Source organism: Ambystoma mexicanum, chromosome 8, assembly GCF_040938575.1.
Source record: "Ambystoma mexicanum isolate Mex_15411 chromosome 8, UKY_AmexF1_1, whole genome shotgun sequence".
Lineage (NCBI taxonomy): Eukaryota > Metazoa > Chordata > Amphibia > Caudata > Ambystomatidae > Ambystoma > Ambystoma mexicanum.
Genome location: NC_090929.1, coordinates 1,737,151,270 through 1,737,177,030, shown reverse-complemented (window position 1 = coordinate 1,737,177,030; position 25,761 = coordinate 1,737,151,270). Strand labels below are relative to the sequence as shown.

The window sequence follows — 25,761 nt, the reverse complement described above, 5'->3', positions numbered from 1 at the left end:
TATTTATCATGGGTGCTATTCTTTATATCCAGCTTGAGATGGCTATACCGCATATTTATCATGGGTGCTATTCTTTATATCTAGCTTGAGATGGCTATACCGCATATTTATCATGGGTGCTGTTCTTTATATCCAGCTTGAGATGGCTATACCGCATATTTATCATGGGTGCTATTCTTTATATCCAGCTTGAGATGGCTATACCGCATATTTATCATGGGTGCTATTCTTTATATCCAGCTTGAGATGGCTATACCGCATATTTATCATGGGTGCTATTCTTTATATCCAGCTTGAGATGGCTAGCTATTCCTCGACTATGGTTGCTAGTCTTTATAGCCGGTTTCAGATAGCTAGCAATGCCTTCACCTGTCATTTATTCTGCATGGTTAAATGGTTGCTAATGTTTAGATCTGGCTTGAATAGAATGATGTAACATTTGGGGATGAATATACAGCCCAGCAGTCCAGCACTGGAAGCTAAGATGGCAAAGACCTCCACAGCCACCATGTACCTGCCCTTAGTGCTGAGGTAGGCTGGGATGAAGGAGACCCAGACACTGCAGAAGACCAGCATGCTGAATGTGATGAGCTGGGCCTCGTTGAATCTATTGGGCAGGTTCCTGGCTAGGAAAGCCACCATGAAGCTGGCAAAGGCCAGCAGTCCCATGTAACCAATCACACTGTAGAAGGCAGCGACAGAGCCCTCGTCACACTGCAGGATCATCTTCCCAGTCTCAGACTGCATGTCAGTGTGAGGATGAGGAGGAGAGGTGAGCAGCCAAGAGAGGCAAATGACTACTTCCCCCAGTGTGCACAAGAGGACCATAGAGAAGGACACCTGGGACCCCAGCCATCGGCTCAAACTGCTCCCAGGCCTGGTGGTATTGAAGGCAATGACAACAGTGATGGTTTTTGCCAACACACAAGACACAGCAACAGTAAAAACAATCCCAAACGCAGCTTGTTGGATCAGGCATGCCCACTTAGCCGGACACCCAATGAATAAGAGGGAGCAGAGAAAGGCCAACATTAGGGAGAAGAGGAGTGCTTCGCTCAAATCCCGGTTATTGGCCTTCACTATTGGTGTATCTCGATGTCGGAGAAATATTCCCAGCACGCCAGCCGTCGTTATAGTGAAGAGAATAGCCAGGGATGCCAAACTCCCACCAAGGCTGTCACTGTATGAGAGATATGTTATGACCTTCTCCATGCAGGCATCTTTCCTTGCATTGGGCCACTGGTCCTCGGGACATTTCAAGCAGTTCTCCATATCTGCAAGTAAAAATAATGCATGAGTGCTTTCAGGAATCATTTCTATCGGTTTAGGGATCCGAACTAGGCTGCAAAATGGCAGGTGGTGGAAGAGTATGAAACTGTGGGCCGTTCTTTCATTGTTTATTTGCACTTAGACGACAGATCAGACACTCATTTATTCAATCATTCATTAGATAGACTTTTTTCGTGCAGTAGACATCACTCCTGGGAGCTAGGATTAACATTCATCATCAACATGACATATTTCAGTTAAAAACGTCAGAAATGCAAATATTAAAGATCAATAATTAACAGTTTTAAATGCAAAAAGCCCAACTGGGAAATAGACTTACACTGCAGGAACAAGACCTAAAATAGGGACCAATAAGCACTACTGGAAACTAGACTTACACTACAGGAAATAGACATAAAATAGGGACCAGAAAGCCCTACTCGGAAATGTATTCACACTACAGGAAATAGACCTAAAATGGGGACAAGGAAGTTCTACTGGGAAATAGAATTACAATACAGTAGCGAGACCTAACACAGGGACCAAGGCGTCACACTGGTAAAAGGACTTACACTACAGGAACAAGACCTAAAATAGGGACCAGGAAGCCCTACTGGGAAAAAGACTTACACTACCGGAACAAGACCTATAAATAGCGACCAGGAAGCCCTACTGGAAAAAAGACATACACTACTGGAATTAGACCGAAAAGCGGGACCAGGAAGTCCTACTGGGAAATTGATTACACTACAGGTACGAGACCTAAAATACGACGAGGAAGCCTTACTGGTAGAAAGACTTACACTACAGGAAGTAGACCTAAAATATAGACCAGGAAGCTTCACTGGGAAATAAACTCACACTACAAGAATGACCCCTAAAATAGGGGCCAGGAAGTTCACTGAGAAATAGACTTACACTATAGGAACAAGACCTAAAATAGGGACCAGCAAGCACCACTGGGAAATAGACTTACACTACAGGAAATACACCTTAAATAGGGACCAGGAAGCCCTACTGGGAAAGAGAATTAAACTATGGGAAATAGACATAAAATAGGGACCAGGAGGCCCTACTGGGAAATGTACTCACACTACAGGAAAAAGACCTAAAATAGGGACCAGTAAGACCTACTGGGAAATGGATTACACTACAGGAACACAAATTAAAATAGGGACCAGTAAGCCATACAGCAAAATGGATTTATACTACAGGAATGAGACCCACAATAGGGATCAGAAAGACCTACTGGGAAACAGACATACACTACAGGAATCGGACCAAAAATTTTGACCAGTAAGCCTTACCGGGAAATGGCTTTCACTTCAGGAACGAGACCTAAAATAGGGACAAGCAAGCCCTACTCGGAAAAAGACTTACATTACAGGACAGAGAACTAAAATAGGAGAAGGAAGCCCTATTGGGAACTGCACTTACACTACGGAAAATAAACCTGAAATAGGGACCAGAAAGCCTATTGGGAAATAGTTACACTACAGGAAATCGACCAAAAATGCGGACCATGAAGCCCTACTGGGAATGAGACTTACACTACAGGAACAAGACATAAAATAGGGACCAGGAACCTTTAATGGGAAATGGGCTTACTCTACAGGAAATAGACCTGAAATAGGGACCACGAAGCCCTATTGGGAATTGAACTTACACTATGGGAAATAGACCTAATATTGGGACCAGGAAGCTTCACTGGGAAATGGACTCACACTACAAGAACGAGACCTAAAATAGGGACCAGGAATTTTCACTTAGAAATAGACTTACACTGCAGGAACGAGACCTAAAAATGGGACTCGGACGCCCTACAAGTTAATGGACTTACACTAAAATAGGGATCAGGTAGTCCTACTGGCAAATAGATGATCCCTACGGTAAATAGACCATAAATAGGGACCAAAAATCCCACTGTGAAATAGACTTAGACTTTGGGAAATAGACCTTAAGAGCAGAGAACTATCTCTTGTCATTCAGAAAAAAACTGAAAACCTCTCTTTTCTACCTACACCCTCCTAAATTGCCCAGCCACACTGTCTATACTCTCTACTGCATGTACTTCTCACATTCTCGGCCACTTCTGCGATCCCGCAGAGCTCTGTATCTGTATGCATTACCTCATCTGTACAAAAAATGTAAATATTATTTTATTCCTGTAACTAAGCCTTACTCTGTAAGAAGTGCCGCAAAGCCCCGAGGCTGTTTGCGCGCTACACAAATGCAAATACATAAATAAATAAATACGGACCAGGAAGGCGCATTGGGAAATAGACTTACACTACAGGAAATAGACCTAAAATAGGGACCAGGAAGCCCCTCTGGGAAATAGACTTACACTAGAGGAACAATACCTAAAATAGCTACCAGAAAGCCCTACTGGAAAATGGACTTACACTAGCGGAACAATACCTAAAATAGCGACACTATAGGATTGAGACATTAAATAGGGATCAGGAAGTGTTACTGGAAATGAATTTACACTATGTGAAAAATACATAAAATAGGGACCAGCAAGCCCTACTGGGAAATGGATTACACTGCAGGAAATAGACAGAAAATAAGGACCAGGAAACCCTACTGGGAAATAGAATTACACTTCAGGAATGAGACCTAAAAGAGGGGCCAGGGTTCCCCACTCTGAAATCGACTTACACTATGGGAAATAGACCTCAAAAAAGGACCAGTAAGCCCATCTGCGAAAGTAACTTACACTAAGGGAAATATAGACCTTAATAAGGGACCAGAAACCCTATTGGGAAATGGACTTACACTTCAGGAATGAGACCTAAAAGAGGGGCCAGGGTACCCCACTGGGAAATCGACTTACACTATGGGAACCTGACCTAAAAAAAGGACCAGTAAGCCCTACTGGGAAAGTAAATTACACTACAGGAAATAAACCTTAATTAGGGACCAGGAAACCCTACTGGGAAATGGTCTCACACTAGAGGAACAAGACATAAATTAGGGACCAGGGTGCCCTACTGGGAAATCGACTGAACACTATCTGAAATATACCTGAAATAAGGACTAGGAGGCACTACTGGGAAATGGATTACACTACAGAAACGAGACCTAAATTACAGTCCAGGAAGCCCTACTAGGAAATGAACTTACACTACAAGAACGAGACCTAAAATAGGGACCAGGAAGCCCTCTGGGAAATAGACTTACACTACAGGAATGAGACCTAAAAGAGACCAGTAAGCCCTGCTGGGGCATGGATTACACTACAGGATAGAGACCTACAATAGGGACCAGGAAGGCCGACTGAGAAACAGACTTACACTACAGGAACAAGACGTAAAATAGTGACCAGGAAGCCCTACTGGGAAATGGATTTACACTATAGGATTCAGACATTAAATAGGGATCAGGAAGTAAAACTGGAAATTAATTTACACTACAGGAAACAGATCGGAAATAAGGACCAGTAAGCCCTACTGGGAAATGGACTTACACTACAGGAAATAGACCTAATGCAAGGACTAGTAAGCCCTACTGGGACATGGATAACACTGCAGGAACGAGATCCAAAATAGGGACCAGGAAGGCCTACTGGGAAATGGACTTAAACTAGAGGAACAAGACTAAAAATACGTACCAGGATGCTCTATTAAAAAATGGATTAGACTACAGGAAAGATACCTAAAATAATGACGATTAAGCCCTACTGCGAAATGCACTTGCACTACAGGAAACAGACCATAAATAGGGACCAGGAAACCCTACTGGGAAATGTACTACACTACAGGAAGGAGACCTAAAATAGGGACCTGGAAACGCTACTGGGATATGAACTTACACTACAGTAAATAGACCTTAAATGGGGACCAGAAAACCCTACTAGGAAATGGATTTACACTAGATGAACAATACCTAAAATAGCAAGCAGAAAGCCCTACTGGGAAATGGATTTACACTAAAGGAACAATACCTAAAATAACGACACTATAGGATTGAGACATTAAATAGGGATCAGGAAGTATTACTGGAAATAAATGTACACTATGGGAAAAATACATAAAATAGGGACCAGTAAGCCCTACTGGGAAATGGACTTACACTAGAGGAACAATACCTAACATATCAACACTATAGGAATGAGACATTAAATAGGGATCAGGAAGTATTACTGGAAATGAATTTACACTATGTGAAAAATACATAAAATAACGACCAGTAAGCCCTACTGTGAAATGGATTACACTGCAGGAAATAGACCGAAAATAAGGCCCAGAAAGCCCTACTGGGAAATGGGTTTACACATCAGGAATGAGACCTAAAATCGGGACCAGGGTTCCCCACTGGGAAATCAACTTATTCTATCGGAAATAGACCTCAGAAAAGGACTAGGAAGCCCTACTGGGAAAGTAACTTACACTAAGGGAAATAGACCTTAATAAGGGACCAGGAAACCCTACTGGGAAATAAACTTACACTACAGGAACAATACCTAAAATAGGTACCAGTAAGCCCTACTGGGAAATCGATTAGACTACAGGAATGATACCTAAAATCGTGACCAGTAAGCCCTACTGCAAAATGGACTTGCACTACAGGAAACAGACCATAAATAGGGACCAGGAAACCCTACTGGGAAATGTATTACACTACAGGAACGAGACCTAAAATAGGTACCTGGAAGTGCTACTGCAAAAGTAAATTACTGTACGGGAAATAGTCCTTAATTAGGGACCAGGAAACCCTACTGGGAAATGGTCTCACACTAGAGGAACAAGACCTAAATTAGGGGCCAGGGTGCCCTACTTGGAAATCAATTTACACTATCTGAAATATACCTAAAGTAAGGACTAGGAGGCACTACTGGAAAATAAACATACACTACAGGAATGAGAACTAAAATAGGGACCAGGAAGCACCACTGGGATATGGATTACACTACAAGAACAAGACCTAAAATAGGGACCAGGAAGCCCTACTGGTAAAAGACTTACACTAAAGGAAATAGACCTAACATAGGGAACAGGAACCCCTACTGTGAAAAAGATTTATACTACAGGAATGGAACCTAAAAGAGGGACCAGGGCTCCCCACTGGTAAATGGACTTACACTACATGAACAAGACATAAAATAGGTACCAGGTAGCCCTCCTCGGAAATAGTCTTACGCTTATAATACTACAGGATTGAGACATAAAATACGGACCACAAAGCCTTATTGGAAAGGGGATTAGCACTATGGGAATTAAAACTGGAAATAGACATAATATACAGTAAATAGACATGGAATGTGGGAAATGGACCTTAAATATGGGAACTAGACCTGAAATATATGGAAATAGACCTGATATGCAGGGAATAGACCTACAATACAGTAAATAGACATGAAATGTGGGAAATAGACCTTAAATATGAGAGCTAGACCAGAAATATAGGGAAATAGACCTGATATACAGGGAATAGACCTATGATACGGTAAATAGACATGAAATGTGGGGAATAGACTTTAAATATGGGAACTAGATGTGAAATATAGGGAAATAAACCTGATATACAGGGAATAGACCTAAGATATGGTAAATAGACATGACATGTTGGAAATAAACTTAAATAAGGGGACTGTCAGGGAAACTTTTCATAAATGTGCCAAATTCCCTCTGCCTTAGGGCCTGTCATGACCCATATCCCTGATTCCCTCAGATGCAACAGCCCCCCTGACAGCAGGGGAGCTACAGTCCTCCACAGTGGCTCCAAGGGTCTTAAAAGTCCATCAGCAGAAGACATGGCGCCAGGCTCCTTATCAAGAATACGGCAAGTACCCATTTTGGGCCTTAATTCAACATGGAGGTCTATTACACAGCTCAGTTCCATGGAAAGAGCAGTGCAGACAGTGTTTTGGGTGTGGCTGGATCATCAGGTGTGGTTGGCTATATAAGCCACGCCCAAACTGGGTTTCACGCTTCGCGTTATTCTGCACTCCTGCAGCGTAACGCTCACCGTGTCCAGCTCATCTGCTTCTCCCGGCGGTTTAGACCTGAAGCCATCGACCTGGATCCCTCCGGCTACCTGAAACAACGAAAACAGTATTAACGAAGAACATTTATCTGTGAGTAGCAGCTCCTATATCAATCCACGCTTGGTGGTCTCACCCATCTCCGTATTGCATCGCGATCTGTAGAGGAAAAGAAAAGGACAGCATTAGCAATAACTCGTACCTGGCAATCCGCGGGTCCTGACATCGCGCTGCGCTTCGGCCCTCTTCCCATTCTGGATTACATTGTAACCTGCAAAGGCTAAGAAGAGACAAGCGCAATACCAATAAACACTCACCTGAATAGCCGCTCGTCCATCGAACATCACTCCGGATCATTAGCGCGCTGCAACCTGTATGACGAAGAGAAAGGAATACAGGTTAGCAACTGGTTCTAACTGTACAGCGCCGCACTCCACGCTCAACTGCTTACCTCAGTCTTCTCCATCCGGTGCTGCAGCTCCGCAACCGCTATAACCCCTGTGGAGACAGAAAGAGACGTTAAATAGCAAAATAGAGAAAAGGAACACCAAAAAGGCACAGGAAACGAAGAGAAGAAAGAGAGAGAACAAAGACAAAAAGACTCACCTGAACACAATAAGCAGAGTCGGTGTCACAGCCGTTCTGGACCTGACAAAAGGCCACATGGACTAGTGAAGCAACTAGGCCCTCAGAACGCCCACAGTTAACACGAGCCCCTGCACAGAGACGCAGGACGGAGAGCTCAATGCACAAAAAACCAAGGTGAGACATAGCTTCCAAGGGAGGAACTTGGATCAGTGGGAAGTGGAAACCCCCATCACAGGCCCAGTATCTAAACCCTCTGTTCTCCTGTCAAAGGCTCTACCCAACGACCGACATACAAGCCAGCAGAGAGGGGTCCAGGAGAGCGCACGGCCATCCATCCAGTATCGTGTGGCGCCCCCGTGGATACCAGGTGAGCGTAACAGAATGCGAAGCCTCAATTTTAACATCCACCTGAGAATCATGGAAACATCAGAGACTGACCAACTAGCCCAGCTACCGGGAGAATTAAGGGCTGAAGTGCACTGTGCCCGGCAAGAAACCAACGCCCTTAGAAGAGAGTTAATAGTCGCCAAGGACTGTACCAATGAAATAGCCAGGCAATTACTCCAAACGCAGGCTGGTCAGGCTCCGTTGCCAGGAACTATTCCGTCAGTTTCAGCCACGCCCGTCAATCCAGTACAGGTAGTCCTCCCTGGGGCAGTTCCTCTGGCCCCACCAGAACGGTTCACCAGGGACCCAAAAAGGGTAGCATTGTTTATGAACCAGTGACGCCTCCATTTTCTCTGCAGACCCAGAGCCTTTCTGAATGATCAGTCACGGGTTGCCTTCACTCTGTCATATCTGAGTGGTAGTGCCGCGGATTGGTCCATACCATTAGTGAGGCAGGACGATCTTCTCTTGCAAAGAAGCCCTACTGGGAAAGAGAATTAAACTATGGGAAATAGACATAAAATAGGGACCAGGAGGCCCTACTGGGAAATGTACTCACACTACAGGAAAAATACCTAAAATAGGGACCAGTAAGACCTACTGGGAAATGGATTACACTACAGGAACACAAATTAAAATAGGGACCAGTAAGCCATACAGCAAAATGGATTTATACTACAGGAATGAGACCCACAATAGGGATCAGAAAGACCTACTGGGAAACAGACATACACTACAGGAATCGGACCAAAAATTTTGACCAGTAAGCCTTACCGGGAAATGGCTTTCACTTCAGGAACGAGACCTAAAATAGGGACAAGCAAGCCCTACTCGGAAAAAGACTTACATTACAGGAAAGAGAACTAAAATAGGAGAAGGAAGCCCTATTGGGAACTGCACTTACACTACGGAAAATAAACCTGAAATAGGGACCAGAAAGCCTATTGGGAAATAGTTACACTACAGGAAATCGACCAAAAATGCGGACCATGAAGCCCTACTGGGAATGAGACTTACACTACAGGAACAAGACATAAAATAGGGACCAGGAACCTTTAATGGGAAATGGGCTTACTCTACAGGAAATAGACCTGAAATAGGGACCACGAAGCCCTATTGGGAATTGAACTTACACTATGGGAAATAGACCTAATATTGGGACCAGGAAGCTTCACTGGGAAATGGACTCACACTACAAGAACGAGACCTAAAATAGGGACCAGGAATTTTCACTTAGAAATAGACTTACACTGCAGGAACGAGACCTAAAAATGGGACTCGGACGCCCTACAAGTTAATGGACTTACACTAAAATAGGGATCAGGGAGTCCTACTGGCAAATAGATGATCCCTACGGTAAATAGACCATAAATAGGGACCAAAAATCCCTACTGTGAAATAGACTTAGACTTTGGGAAATAGACCTTAAGAGCAGAGAACTATCTCTTGTCATTCAGAAAAAAACTGAAAACCTCTCTTTTCTACCTACACCCTCCCAAATTGCCCAGCCACACTGTCTATACTCTCTACTGCATGTACTTCTCACATTCTCGGCCACTTCTGCGATCCCGCAGAGCTCTGTATATGTATGCATTACCTCATCTGTACAAAAAATGTAAATATTATTTTATTCCTGTAACTAAGCCTTACTCTGTAAGAAGTGCCGCAATGCCCCGAGGCTGTTTGCGCGCTACACAAATGCAAATACATAAATAAATAAATAAATACGGACCAGGAAGGCGCATTGGGAAATAGACTTACACTACAGGAAATAGACCTAAAATAGGGACCAGGAAGCCCTACTGGGAAATGGACTTACACTAGCGGAACAATACCTAAAATAGCGACACTATAGGATTGAGACATTAAATAGGGATCAGGAAGTGTTACTGGAAATGAATTTACACTATGTGAAAAATACATAAAATAGGGACCAGCAAGCCCTACTGGGAAATGGATTACACTGCAGGAAATAGACAGAAAATAAGGACCAGGAAACCCTACTGGGAAATAGAATTACACTTCAGGAATGAGACCTAAAAGAGGGGCCAGGGTTCCCCACTCTGAAATCGACTTACACTATGGGAAATAGACCTCAAAAAAGGACCAGTAAGCCCATCTGCGAAAGTAACTTACACTAAGGGAAATATAGACCTTAATAAGGGACCAGAAACCCTATTGGGAAATGGACTTACACTTCAGGAATGAGACCTAAAAGAGGGGCCAGGGTACCCCACTGGGAAATCGACTTACACTATGGGAACCTGACCTAAAAAAAGGACCAGTAAGCCCTACTGGGAAAGTAAATTACACTACAGGAAATAAACCTTAATTAGGGACCAGGAAACCCTACTGGGAAATGGTCTCACACTAGAGGAACAAGACATAAATTAGGGACCAGGGTGCCCTACTGGGAAATCGACTGAACACTATCTGAAATATACCTGAAATAAGGACTAGGAGGCACTACTGGGAAATGGATTACACTACAGAAACGAGACCTAAATTACAGTCCAGGAAGCCCTACTAGGAAATGAACTTACACTACAAGAACGAGACCTAAAATAGGGACCAGGAAGCCCTCTGGGAAATAGACTTACACTACAGGAATGAGACCTAAAAGAGACCAGTAAGCCCTGCTGGGGCATGGATTACACTACAGGATAGAGACCTACAATAGGGACCAGGAAGGCCGACTGAGAAACAGACTTACACTACAGGAACAAGACGTAAAATAGTGACCAGGAAGCCCTACTGGGAAATGGATTTACACTATAGGATTCAGACATTAAATAGGGATCAGGAAGTAAAACTGGAAATTAATTTACACTACAGGAAACAGATCGGAAATAAGGACCAGTAAGCCCTACTGGGAAATGGACTTACACTACAGGAAATAGACCTAATGCAAGGACTAGTAAGCCCTACTGGGACATGGATAACACTGCAGGAACGAGATCCAAAATAGGGACCAGGAAGGCCTACTGGGAAATGGACTTAAACTAGAGGAACAAGACTAAAAATACGTACCAGGATGCTCTATTAAAAAATGGATTAGACTACAGGAAAGATACCTAAAATAATGACGATTAAGCCCTACTGCGAAATGCACTTGCACTACAGGAAACAGACCATAAATAGGGACCAGGAAACCCTACTGGGAAATGTACTACACTACAGGAAGGAGACCTAAAATAGGGACCTGGAAACGCTACTGGGATATGAACTTACACTACAGTAAATAGACCTTAAATGGGGACCAGAAAACCCTACTAGGAAATGGATTTACACTAGATGAACAATACCTAAAATAGCAAGCAGAAAGCCCTACTGGGAAATGGATTTACACTAAAGGAACAATACCTAAAATAACGACACTATAGGATTGAGACATTAAATAGGGATCAGGAAGTATTACTGGAAATAAATGTACACTATGGGAAAAATACATAAAATAGGGACCAGTAAGCCCTACTGGGAAATGGACTTACACTAGAGGAACAATACCTAACATATCAACACTATAGGAATGAGACATTAAATAGGGATCAGGAAGTATTACTGGAAATGAATTTACACTATGTGAAAAATACATAAAATAACGACCAGTAAGCCCTACTGTGAAATGGATTACACTGCAAGAAATAGACCGAAAATAAGGCCCAGAAAGCCCTACTGGGAAATGGGTTTACACATCAGGAATGAGACCTAAAATCGGGACCAGGGTTCCCCACTGGGAAATCAACTTATTCTATCGGAAATAGACCTCAGAAAAGGACTAGGAAGCCCTACTGGGAAAGTAACTTACACTAAGGGAAATAGACCTTAATAAGGGACCAGGAAACCCTACTGGGAAATAAACTTACACTACAGGAACAATACCTAAAATAGGTACCAGTAAGCCCTACTGGGAAATCGATTAGACTACAGGAATGATACCTAAAATCGTGACCAGTAAGCCCTACTGCAAAATGGACTTGCACTACAGGAAACAGACCATAAATAGGGACCAGGAAACCCTACTGGGAAATGTATTACACTACAGGAACGAGACCTAAAATAGGTACCTGGAAGTGCTACTGCAAAAGTAAATTACTGTACGGGAAATAGTCCTTAATTAGGGACCAGGAAACCCTACTGGGAAATGGTCTCACACTAGAGGAACAAGACCTAAATTAGGGACCAGGGTGCCCTACTTGGAAATCAATTTACACTATCTGAAATATACCTAAAGTAAGGACTAGGAGGCACTACTGGAAAATAAACATACACTACAGGAATGAGAACTAAAATAGGGACCAGGAAGCACCACTGGGATATGGATTACACTACAAGAACAAGACCTAAAATAGGGACCAGGAAGCCCTACTGGTAAAAGACTTACACTAAAGGAAATAGACCTAACATAGGGAACAGGAACCCCTACTGTGAAAAAGATTTATACTACAGGAATGGAACCTAAAAGAGGGACCAGGGCTCCCCACTGGTAAATGGACTTACACTACATGAACAAGACATAAAATAGGTACCAGGTAGCCCTCCTCGGAAATAGTCTTACGCTTATAATACTACAGGATTGAGACATAAAATACGGACCACAAAGCCTTATTGGAAAGGGGATTAGCACTATGGGAATTAAAACTGGAAATAGACATAATATACAGTAAATAGACATGGAATGTGGGAAATGGACCTTAAATATGGGAACTAGACCTGAAATATATGGAAATAGACCTGATATGCAGGGAATAGACCTACAATACAGTAAATAGACATGAAATGTGGGAAATAGACCTTAAATATGAGAGCTAGACCAGAAATATAGGGAAATAGACCTGATATACAGGGAATAGACCTATGATACGGTAAATAGACATGAAATGTGGGGAATAGACTTTAAATATGGGAACTAGATGTGAAATATAGGGAAATAAACCTGATATACAGGGAATAGACCTAAGATATGGTAAATAGACATGACATGTTGGAAATAAACTTAAATAAGGGGACTGTCAGGGAAACTTTTCATAAATGTGCCAAATTCCCTCTGCCTTAGGGCCTGTCATGACCCATATCCCTGATTCCCTCAGATGCAACAGCCCCCCTGACAGCAGGGGAGCTACAGTCCTCCACAGTGGCTCCAAGGGTCTTAAAAGTCCATCAGCAGAAGACATGGCGCCAGGCTCCTTATCAAGAATACGGCAAGTACCCATTTTGGGCCTTAATTCAACATGGAGGTCTATTACACAGCTCAGTTCCATGGAAAGAGCAGTGCAGACAGTGTTTTGGGTGTGGCTGGATCATCAGGTGTGGTTGGCTATATAAGCCACGCCCAAACTGGGTTTCACGCTTCGCGTTATTCTGCACTCCTGCAGCGTAACGCTCACCGTGTCCAGCTCATCTGCTTCTCCCGGCGGTTTAGACCTGAAGCCATCGACCTGGATCCCTCCGGCTACCTGAAACAACGAAAACAGTATTAACGAAGAACATTTATCTGTGAGTAGCAGCTCCTATATCAATCCACGCTTGGTGGTCTCACCCATCTCCGTATTGCATCGCGATCTGTAGAGGAAAAGAAAAGGACAGCATTAGCAATAACTCGTACCTGGCAATCCGCGGGTCCTGACATCGCGCTGCGCTTCGGCCCTCTTCCCATTCTGGATTACATTGTAACCTGCAAAGGCTAAGAAGAGACAAGCGCAATACCAATAAACACTCACCTGAATAGCCGCTCGTCCATCGAACATCACTCCGGATCATTAGCGCGCTGCAACCTGTATGACGAAGAGAAAGGAATACAGGTTAGCAACTGGTTCTAACTGTACAGCGCCGCACTCCACGCTCAACTGCTTACCTCAGTCTTCTCCATCCGGTGCTGCAGCTCCGCAACCGCTATAACCCCTGTGGAGACAGAAAGAGACGTTAAATAGCAAAATAGAGAAAAGGAACACCAAAAAGGCACAGGAAACGAAGAGAAGAAAGAGAGAGAACAAAGACAAAAAGACTCACCTGAACACAATAAGCAGAGTCGGTGTCACAGCCGTTCTGGACCTGACAAAAGGCCACATGGACTAGTGAAGCAACTAGGCCCTCAGAACGCCCACAGTTAACACGAGCCCCTGCACAGAGACGCAGGACGGAGAGCTCAATGCACAAAAAACCAAGGTGAGACATAGCTTCCAAGGGAGGAACTTGGATCAGTGGGAAGTGGAAACCCCCATCACAGGCCCAGTATCTAAACCCTCTGTTCTCCTGTCAAAGGCTCTACCCAACGACCGACATACAAGCCAGCAGAGAGGGGTCCAGGAGAGCGCACGGCCATCCATCCAGTATCGTGTGGCGCCCCCGTGGATACCAGGTGAGCGTAACAGAATGCGAAGCCTCAATTTTAACATCCACCTGAGAATCATGGAAACATCAGAGACTGACCAACTAGCCCAGCTACCGGGAGAATTAAGGGCTGAAGTGCACTGTGCCCGGCAAGAAACCAACGCCCTTAGAAGAGAGTTAATAGTCGCCAAGGACTGTACCAATGAAATAGCCAGGCAATTACTCCAAACGCAGGCTGGTCAGGCTCCGTTGCCAGGAACTATTCCGTCAGTTTCAGCCACGCCCGTCAATCCAGTACAGGTAGTCCTCCCTGGGGCAGTTCCTCTGGCCCCACCAGAACGGTTCACCAGGGACCCAAAAAGGGTAGCATTGTTTATGAACCAGTGACGCCTCCATTTTCTCTGCAGACCCAGAGCCTTTCTGAATGATCAGTCACGGGTTGCCTTCACTCTGTCATATCTGAGTGGTAGTGCCGCGGATTGGTCCATACCATTAGTGAGGCAGGACGATCTTCTCTTGCAAAGAAGCCCTACTGGGAAAGAGAATTAAACTATGGGAAATAGACATAAAATAGGGACCAGGAGGCCCTACTGGGAAATGTACTCACACTACAGGAAAAATACCTAAAATAGGGACCAGTAAGACCTACTGGGAAATGGATTACACTACAGGAACACAAATTAAAATAGGGACCAGTAAGCCATACAGCAAAATGGATTTATACTACAGGAATGAGACCCACAATAGGGATCAGAAAGACCTACTGGGAAACAGACATACACTACAGGAATCGGACCAAAAATTTTGACCAGTAAGCCTTACCGGGAAATGGCTTTCACTTCAGGAACGAGACCTAAAATAGGGACAAGCAAGCCCTACTCGGAAAAAGACTTACATTACAGGAAAGAGAACTAAAATAGGAGAAGGAAGCCCTATTGGGAACTGCACTTACACTACGGAAAATAAACCTGAAATAGGGACCAGAAAGCCTATTGGGAAATAGTTACACTACAGGAAATCGACCAAAAATGCGGACCATGAAGCCCTACTGGGAATGAGACTTACACTACAGGAACAAGACATAAAATAGGGACCAGGAACCTTTAATGGGAAATGGGCTTACTCTACAGGAAATAGACCTGAAATAGGGACCACGAAGCCCTATTGGGAATTGAACTTACACTATGGGAAATAGACCTAATATTGGGACCAGGAAGCTTCACTGGGAAATGGACTCACACTACAAGAACGAGACCTAAAATAGGGACCAGGAATTTTCACTTAGAAATAGACTTACACTGCAGGAACGAGACCTAAAAATGGGACTCGGACGCCCTACAAGTTAATGGACTTACACTAAAATAGGGATCAGGGAGTCCTACTGGCAAATAGATGATCCCTACGGTAAATAGACCATAAATAGGGACCAAAAATCCCTACTGTGAAATAGACTTAGACTTTGGGAAATAGACCTTAAGAGCAGAGAACTATCTCTTGTCATTCAGAAAAAAACTGAAAACCTCTCTTTTCTACCTACACCCTCCCAAATTGCCCAGCCACACTGTCTATACTCTCTACTGCATGTACTTCTCACATTCTCGGCCACTTCTGCGATCCCGCAGAGCTCTGTATATGTATGCATTACCTCATCTGTACAAAAAATGTAAATATTATTTTATTCCTGTAACTAAGCCTTACTCTGTAAGAAGTGCCGCAATGCCCCGAGGCTGTTTGCGCGCTACACAAATGCAAATACATAAATAAATAAATAAATACGGACCAGGAAGGCGCATTGGGAAATAGACTTACACTACAGGAAATAGACCTAAAATAGGGACCAGGAAGCCCTACTGGGAAATGGACTTACACTAGCGGAACAATACCTAAAATAGCGACACTATAGGATTGAGACATTAAATAGGGATCAGGAAGTGTTACTGGAAATGAATTTACACTATGTGAAAAATACATAAAATAGGGACCAGCAAGCCCTACTGGGAAATGGATTACACTGCAGGAAATAGACAGAAAATAAGGACCAGGAAACCCTACTGGGAAATAGAATTACACTTCAGGAATGAGACCTAAAAGAGGGGCCAGGGTTCCCCACTCTGAAATCGACTTACACTATGGGAAATAGACCTCAAAAAAGGACCAGGAAGCCTTACTGGGAAAGTAACTTACACTAAGGGAAATAGACCTTAATAAGGGACCAGGAAACCCTACTGGGAAATGGACTTACACTTCAGGAATGAGACCTAAAAGAGGGGCCAGGGTTCCCCACTGGGAAATCAACTTACACTATGGGAAATTGACCTAAAAAAAGGACCAGTAAGCCCATCTGCGAAAGTAACTTACACTAAGGGAAATATAGACCTTAATAAGGGACCAGAAACCCTATTGGGAAATGGACTTACACTTCAGGAATGAGACCTAAAAGAGGGGCCAGGGTACCCCACTGGGAAATCAACTTACACTATAGGAAATTGACCTAAAAAAAGGACCAGTAAGCCCTACTGGGAAAGTAAATTACACTACAGGAAATAGACCTTAATTAGGGACCAGGAAACCCTACTGGGAAATGGTCTCACACTAGAGGAACAAGACATAAATTAGGGACCAGGGTGCCCTACTGGGAAATCGACTGAACACTATCTGAAATATACCTGAAATAAGGACTAGGAGGCACTACTGGGAAATGGATTACACTACAGAAACGAGACCTAAATTACAGTCCAGGAAGCCCTACTAGGAAATGAACTTACACTACAAGAACGAGACCTAAAATAGGGACCAGGAAGCCCTCTGGGAAATAGACTTACACTACAGGAATGAGACCTAAAAGAGACCAGTAAGCCCTTCTGAGGCATGGATTACACTACAGGATAGAGACCTACAATAGGGACCAGGAAGGCCGACTGAGAAACAGACTTACACTACAGGAACAAGACGTAAAATAGTGACCAGGGAGCCCTACTGGGAAATGGATTTACACTATAGGATTCAGACATTAAATAGGGATCAGGAAGTAAAACTGGAAATTAATTTACACTACAGGAAACAGGTCGGAAATAAGGACCAGTAAGCCCTACTGGGAAATGGACTTACACTTCAGGAATGAGACCTAAAGTCGGGACCAGGGTCCCTACTGAGAAATCAACTTGCACTATGGGAAATAGACCTTAATTAAGGACGAGGAAGCCCTACTGGGAAATCGGCTTACACTATCTGAAAAATACCTAAAATAAGGACTAGGAGACACCACTGGGAAATAAACTCACAGTACAGGTAATAGACTTAAACTAGGGACTAGTAATCCCTACTGGGAAATGGATTACACTACAGGAACAAGACCTAAAATAAGGAACAGTAAGCCCTACTGGGAAATGGACTTACACTACAGGAAATAGACCTAATGCAAGGACTAGTAAGCCCTACTGGGACATGGATAACACTGCAGGAACGAGATCCAAAATAGGGACCAGGAAGGCCTACTGGGAAATGGACTTAAACTAGAGGAACAAGACTAAAAATACGTACCAGGATGCTCTATTAAAAAATGGATTAGACTACAGGAAAGATACCTAAAATAATGACGATTAAGCCCTACTGCGAAATGCACTTGCACTACAGGAAACAGACCATAAATAGGGACCAGGAAACCCTACTGGGAAATGTACTACACTACAGGAAACAGACCATAAATAGGGACCAGGAAACCCTACTGGGAAATGTACTACACTACAGGAAGGAGACCTAAAATAGGGACCTGGAAACGCTACTGGGATATGAACTTACACTACAGTAAATAGACCTTAAATGGGGACCAGAAAACCCTACTAGGAAATGGATTTACACTAGATGAACAATACCTAAAATAGCAAGCAGAAAGCCCTACTGGGAAATGGATTTACACTAAAGGAACAATACCTAAAATAACGACACTATAGGATTGAGACATTAAATAGGGATCAGGAAGTATTACTGGAAATAAATGTACACTATGGGAAAAATACATAAAATAGGGACCAGTAAACCCTACTGGGAAATGGACTTACACTAGAGGAACAATACCTAACATATCAACACTATAGGATTGAGACATTAAATAGGGATCAGGAAGTATTACTGGAAATGAATTTACACTATGTGAAAAATACATAAAATAACGACCAGTAAGCCCTACTGTGAAATGGATTACACTGCAGGAAATAGACCGAAAATAAGGCCCAGAAAACCCTACTGGGAAATGGGTTTACACATCAGGAATGAGACCTAAAATCGGGACCAGGGTTCCGCACTGGGAAATCGACTTATTCTATCGGAAATAGACCTCAGAAAAGGACTAGGAAGCCCTACTGGGAAAGTAACTTACACTAAGGGAAATAGACCTTAATAAGGGACCAGGAAACCCTACTGGGAAATAAACTTACACTACAGGAACAATACCTAAAATAGGTACCAGTAAGCCCTACTGGGAAATCGATTAGACTACAGGAATGATACCTAAAATCGTGACCAGTAAGCCCTACAGCAAAATGGACTTGAACTACAGGAAACAGACCATAAATAGGGACCAGGAAACCCTACTGGGAAATGTATTACACTACAGGAACGAGACCTAAAATAGGTACCTGGAAGTGCTACTGCAAAAGTAAATTACTGTACGGGAAATAGTCCTTAATTAGGGACCAGGAAACCCTACTGGGAAATGGTCTCACACTAGAGGAACAAGACCTAAATTAGGGACCAGGGTGCCCTACTTGGAAATCAATTTACACTATCTGAAATATACCTAAAGTAAGGACTAGGAGGCACTACTGGCAAATAAACATACACTACAGGAATGAGAACTAAAATAGGGACCAGGAAGCACCACTGGGATATGGATTACACTACAAGAACAAGACCTAAAATAGGGACCAGGAAGCCCTACTGGTAAAAGACTTACACTAAAGGAAATAGACCTAACATAGGGAACAGGAACCCCTACTGTGAAAAAGATTTATACTACAGGAATGAGACCTAAAGGAGGGACCAGGGCTCCCCACTGGTAAATGGACTTACACTACATGAACAAGACATAAAATAGGTACCAGGTAGCCCTCCTCGGAAATAGTCTTACGCTTATAATACTACAGGATTGAGACATAAAATACGGACCACAAAGCCTTATTGGAAAGGGGATTAGCACTATGGGAATTATAACTGGAAATAGACATAATATACAGTAAATAGACAAGGAATGTGGGAAATGGACCTTAAATATGGGAACTAGACCTGAAATATATGGAAATAGACCTGATATGCAGGGAATAGACCTACAATACAGTAAATAGACATGAAATGTGGGAAATAGACCTTAAATATGAGAGCTAGACCAGAAATATAGGGAAATAGACCTGATATACAGGGAATAGACCTATGATACGGTAAATAGACATGAAATGTGGGGAATAGACTTTAAATATGGGAACTAGATGTGAAATATAGGGAAATAAACCTGATATACAGGGAATAGACCTAAGATATGGTAAATAGACATGACATGTTGGAAATAAACATAAATAAGGGGACTGTCAGGGAAACTTTTCATAAATGTGCCAAATTCCCTCTGCCTTAGGGCCTGTCATGACCCATATCCCTGATTCCCTCAGATGCAACAGCCCCCCTGACAGCAGGGGAGCTACAGTCCTCCACAGTGGCTCCAAGGGTCTTAAAAGTCCATCAGCAGAAGACATGGCGCCAGGCTCATTATCAAGAATACGGCAAGTACCCATTTTGGGCCTTAATTGAACATGGAGGTCTATTACACAGCTCAGTTCCATGGAAAGAGCAGTGCAGACAGTGTTTTGGGTGTGGCTGGATCATCAGGTGTGGTTGGCTATATAAGCCACGCCCAAACTGGGTTTCACGCTTCGCGTTATTCTGCACTCCTGCAGCGTAACGCTCACCGTGTCCAGCTCATCTGCTTCTCCCGGCGGTTTAGACCTGAAGCCATCGACCTGGATCCCTCCGGCTACCTGAAACAACAAAAACAGTGTTAACAAAGAACATTTATCTGTGAGTAGCAGCTCCTACATCAATCCACGCTTGGTGGTCTCACCCATCTCCGTATTGCATCGCGATCTGTAGAGGAAAAGAAAAGGACAGCATTAGCAATAACTCGTACCTGGCAATCCGCGGGTCCTGACATCGCGCTGCGCTTCGCCCCTCTTCCCATTCTGGATTGCATTGTAACCTGCAAAGGCTAAGAAGAGACAAGCGCAATACCAATAAACACTCACCTAAATAGCCGCTCGTCCATCGAACATCACTCCGGATCATTAGTGCGCTGCAACCTGTATGACGAAGAGAAAGGAATACAGGTTAGCAACTGGTTCTAACTGTACAGCGCCGCGCTCCGTGCTCAACTGCTTACCTCAGTCTTCTCCATCCGGTGCTGCAGCTCCGCAACCGCTATAACCCCTGTGGAGACAGAAAGAGACGTTAAATAGCAAAATAGAGAAAAGGAACACCAAAAAGGCACAGGAAACGAAGAGAAGAAAGAGAGAGAACAAAGACAAAAAGACTCACCTGAACACAATAAGCAGAGTCGGTGTCACAGCCGGTCTGGACCCGACAAAAGGCCACATGGACTAGTGAAGCAACTAGGCCCTCAGAACGCCCACAGTTAACACAAGCCCCTGCACAGAGACGCAGGACGGAGAGCTCAATGCACAAAAAACCAAGGTGAGACATAGCTTCCAAGGGAGGAACTTGGATCAGTGGGAAGTGGAAACCCCCATCACAGGCCCAGTATCTAAACCCTCTGTTCTCCTGTCAAAGGCTCTACCCAACGACTGACATACAAGCCAGCAGAGAGGGGTCCAGGACAGCGCACGGCCATCCATCCAGTATCGTGTGGCGCCCCCGTGGATACCAGGTGAGCGTAACAGAATGCGAAGCCTCAATTTCAACATCCACCTGAGAATCATGGAAACATCAGAGACTGACCAACTAGCCCAGCTACTGGGAGAATTAAGGGCTGAAGTGCACTGTGCCCGGCAAGAAACCAACGCCCTTAGAAGAGAGTTAATAGTCGCCAAGGACTGTACCAATGAAATAGCCAGGCAATTACTCCAAACGCAGGCTGGTCAGGCTCCGTTGCCAGGAACTATTCCGTCAGTTTCAGCCACGCCCGTCAATCCAGTACAGGTAGTCCTCCCTGGGGCAGTTCCTCTGGCCCCACCAGAACGGTTCACCAGGGACCCAAAAAGGGTAGCATTGTTTATGAACCAGTGACGCCTCCATTTTCTCTGCAGACCCAGAGCCTTTCTGAATGATCAGTCACGGGTTGCCTTCGCTCTGTCATATCTGAGTGGTAGTGCCGCGGATTGGTCCATACCATTAGTGAGGCAGGACGATCTTCTCTTGCAAAATTTCGGAGGGTTCCAACAGGAGATGGAGAAGCTGTTCTCCCGACACACCCAGGGCCAAGCTCTGTATAACAAACTTCTGTCTATCCGCCAAGACAACCAAGACTTGATGACATATATCTCCACCTTTAACAGATTCGTTGTTGAAACCAGGTGGCCTGAGGAGAAAAGAACCATGTTATTCTATTGAGGTTTACAGGGGGAATCGAAAGATGTCCTAGCCCAGATGGTAGACCAGCCAAGAGACTGTGCTGAATTCATCAACCTAGTTGTGCAGCTCGACTACAGACTACAAGATCGAAAGACAGACCAAGCTAGAACAGATAATCTTACTGTGTTTGTACGCCCTAAGGAGAATATTCTGCGTGCATCAGAAAACACTTCTGAACCCATGCAAATCAGTGGGGTACATGGTCCATTGACCAAAGCCGAAAGAGACAAGAGAAGGCAACAGCAAAACTGCCTATAATGCGGGAAGTCCAGTCATTTCCTCAGTGAGTGTCCAGTTAAGCCTCCTATGAGAATAGTCGGTGTTACAGAAAAAGAAGGAGGAGAACATGAGTCGGAAAACTTCCAGGCCTGGCAAGCGTATAGGTCAGTTTGTCGAGCGATAGGAAAGAGCCACAGACCTCGCGCCTTGCCCTGCCTGTGATTTTGATCAGTCACCAACAACCATCTCGGATGCATGCCGTGGAGGCTTATATAGACAGCAGAGATGTTGGTAACTACATAAACCAAGGACAGGCAACAAGGATGGGCTTCCCCTTTGTCAGAAAACGACAACTGAGAAGGTCAACACTGTCGATTGTACGGAGATAGCTTCTGGTCCTGTAACTCAAAGCACAGTGGAATTGATCCTCCTGTGCCAAGACGGACAGCGGGAAGCCATTGCCTTCAACGTTATCAAGGCCCCTCAGTTCTTTGGGGATGCTGTGGTTGGTGGCTCACAATCCTAGCATTGATTGGCCTGCAAAGAAATTGGCTTTCTCCAATGAGTGTGCTCATGCCTGCTGCCAAGTGGAGGTACCAATGTCTGATCCATCGACACCAGTTCAAGGAAAAGAGGCAGTGGTTCTAGGTGTAATGGTTATGTTACCCAGTGAATACCAAGACTTCCAAGATGTTTTCCAGAAGGAACAGGCTAATACCCTACCCCCTCACAGGCCATATGATTGTCAGATCGACCTTGTACCCGGTGCGCAAATCCCATGTAGTCGCATTTATGCGCTCACTGAACCAGAAAACCTCCATCTGAAATCATACCTGGACCAATATCTAGCAAATGGTTTCATCTGCCTGTCTAAATCCCTGGCAGCCTCACCACTATTCTTCTTACCCAAGAAGGAGGGGGACTTGAGGATGTGCATCAATTACCGTGCACTAAATCAAGTAACAGTGAAGAACCGCTATCCTCTACCTCTTATCCGGAACTGCTGGCTCAAGTCAAAGATGCCCAAATCTACACCAAATTGGACCTCAGGGGGGCATACCACCTTGTGTGTGTAAAGAAAGGAGACAAATGGAAGACTGCCTTTCACACCAAGTATGGGCTGTACGAATATCAGGTGATGCCTTTTGGCCTTTGCAATGCTCCTGCCGTGTTTCAGTACTTCATGAACGATGTATTGTGGGAGTTGATCGACATATGTGCCCTAGTTTATATTGACGATACCTTAGTGTACTCCACTTCCAAACAAGATCATGTGAGGTACCTTCGCTCAGTCCTTGCAAAACTCTGACAGCACCACCTATACGCCAAAATTGAGAAATGTTCCTTCCATGTCACTGAAGTCGAGGTCCTTGGTTTCATCCTCACTCCCAGAGGCGTCCGACTGGATATGCACAAGATAGATGCCATCCTCAATTGGCCGTCACCGTCTTCAGTCAAAGGTGTCCAGAGTATGCTTGGTTTTGCGAACTTCTACTGCCGATTCATCCTGGATTTCTTGCAGATTGTGCACCTGATCACTTCTTTATTACAAAAGAAGAACAAGCATTTCCAGTGGACAGAAAAGGCAATAAAGGCCTTTCAGGAACTTAAGAGAAGGTTTACCTCAGCCCCGGGTTTGCAACACCCCCGCCCGAACTCCTGTATTTAGTGGAAACAGACGCCTCCACCATGGCGATGGGGGCTGTTCTTTCCCAAAGGGATCCAGGAACCGGCCAATTACATCCTGTGGCCTTTTGGTCACATAACTTTTCCGCACCTGAGCTTAATTATGTAATAACAGACAAGAAACTCCTAGTGATTAAGGCAGCCTTTAAGGCTTGGAGACATTACCTCTTGGGCGCAAGACATACCATCACTGTAATCACCGACCATCGGAACTTACAATACCTCAAGACGGCAAAGGCTCAATCCTCTCATCAACTCCGATGGGCCTTATTCTTTGAAGAGTATGATTACATAATCACCTATCGACCTGGAGTTCAAAACGGAAAGGCAGATGTGCTATCCCGCAATGGGAGTTGATGAGAACGCATACTCAACCCCAGACCCCGTAGCCATCATTCTGGGTGAAAAATTACTAGGACTCACAACCACGTTATCCTTGGACGAACTCAAAAAGGAAATTCAGCTCCTAATGAACACCAACGCATTACAGGACTGGGCCGCTCTAAGTGAACATCACACAACCAAGGACCAACTCCCATATTTCAAAGGACGTTTATATCTACCGAATAAGGCATTACAAGAACAAGTCATCTCAGGTTATCACAACTCCCTGATGGAAGTATATCCAGGTATTGCCAAAACTCTAGCCAAAGTGAAAAGACATTACTGGTGGCCATTCTGGCAAAAGGACATTACACAGTTTATTCTATCATGTGGCATCTGTGCACAGAATAAATCCCAGAAGCAAAGACCTGCAGGCCTTCTTCAGCTGCTGGAAATTCCACCGGCACCTTGGCAAATTTCTCCCTCGATTTCATCACTGACCTACCCAACTGCCAAGGATTCAACAATATTTTGGTGGTAGTTGACCGCTTTTCAAAAATGGCCCATTTAATTCCGCTTAAGTGGCTACCAAACACATCCAGTCTGGCAAAGGTATTTCTAGAACAAATTGTGCAACTACACGGATTCCCCTCTGTCCTGATTTCAGACCGAGGCAGTCAGTTTGTGTCTAACTTCTGGAAGAAGAGTTGTGCAATTGCCCAAATTGATAACTAGTCACCATCCCCAAACTGATGGTCAAACAGAGCGGACAAATCCGACACTAGAGCAATAACTAAGGTGCATGTTACATCAAGTGGAAGAAGGTTGGAAGGATGATTGCCAAATATGCCTACAAAAATTTGTTGCACACCAGCACTGGACAGAGTCCATTCTATACCATGTATGGAAGGCATCCACGTACTTCTGAGTTTGACTCCCCCATGACCTTGGAAATGCCCGCAGTAAAGACTTTACACACAACTATCACTCAGACCTTCAAAAGGGTTGCAGAACACTTGATTCAAGCCAAAGAAAGACAGAAAAGGTTCTCTGACCTACACCGACAAAGAGCCCCAGCCAACCAGGTTGGAGATGAAGTCTGGTTGGCATCTTGGCATGTGCCCATAAGAGGAACTCGAACATTTCATCCCAGGTACATGGGGCCTTATACCATCAAAGCTGTCATAAACCCTATGGCAGTGAAACTAGCAATACCACTAAACATGCAGATCCATCCTGTGTTCCACGTCTCCCTCCTAAAGCCTGTTCAACCTGGAACCTGGGTTAAGGCACCACCAAATCCGGTACTGGTTAAGATAAAGACATTCCAGACTCGAAAA

At 44.2% G+C, this 25,761-nt stretch overlaps 1 protein-coding gene across 1 annotated transcript in view; it reads right to left on the bottom strand.

The window, feature by feature from the left end:
• Positions 1 to 372: 372 nt before the first annotated feature.
• LOC138473494 (vomeronasal type-2 receptor 116-like) overlaps positions 373 to 25,761 on the bottom strand; it is a 342,569-nt gene continuing 317,180 nt past the window's right edge. The window contains exon 6 of the mRNA XM_069612134.1: positions 373 to 1,274. Coding sequence (XP_069468235.1) covers positions 373 to 1,274 — 902 coding nt within the window. The remainder of the gene's footprint in view (positions 1,275 to 25,761) is intronic.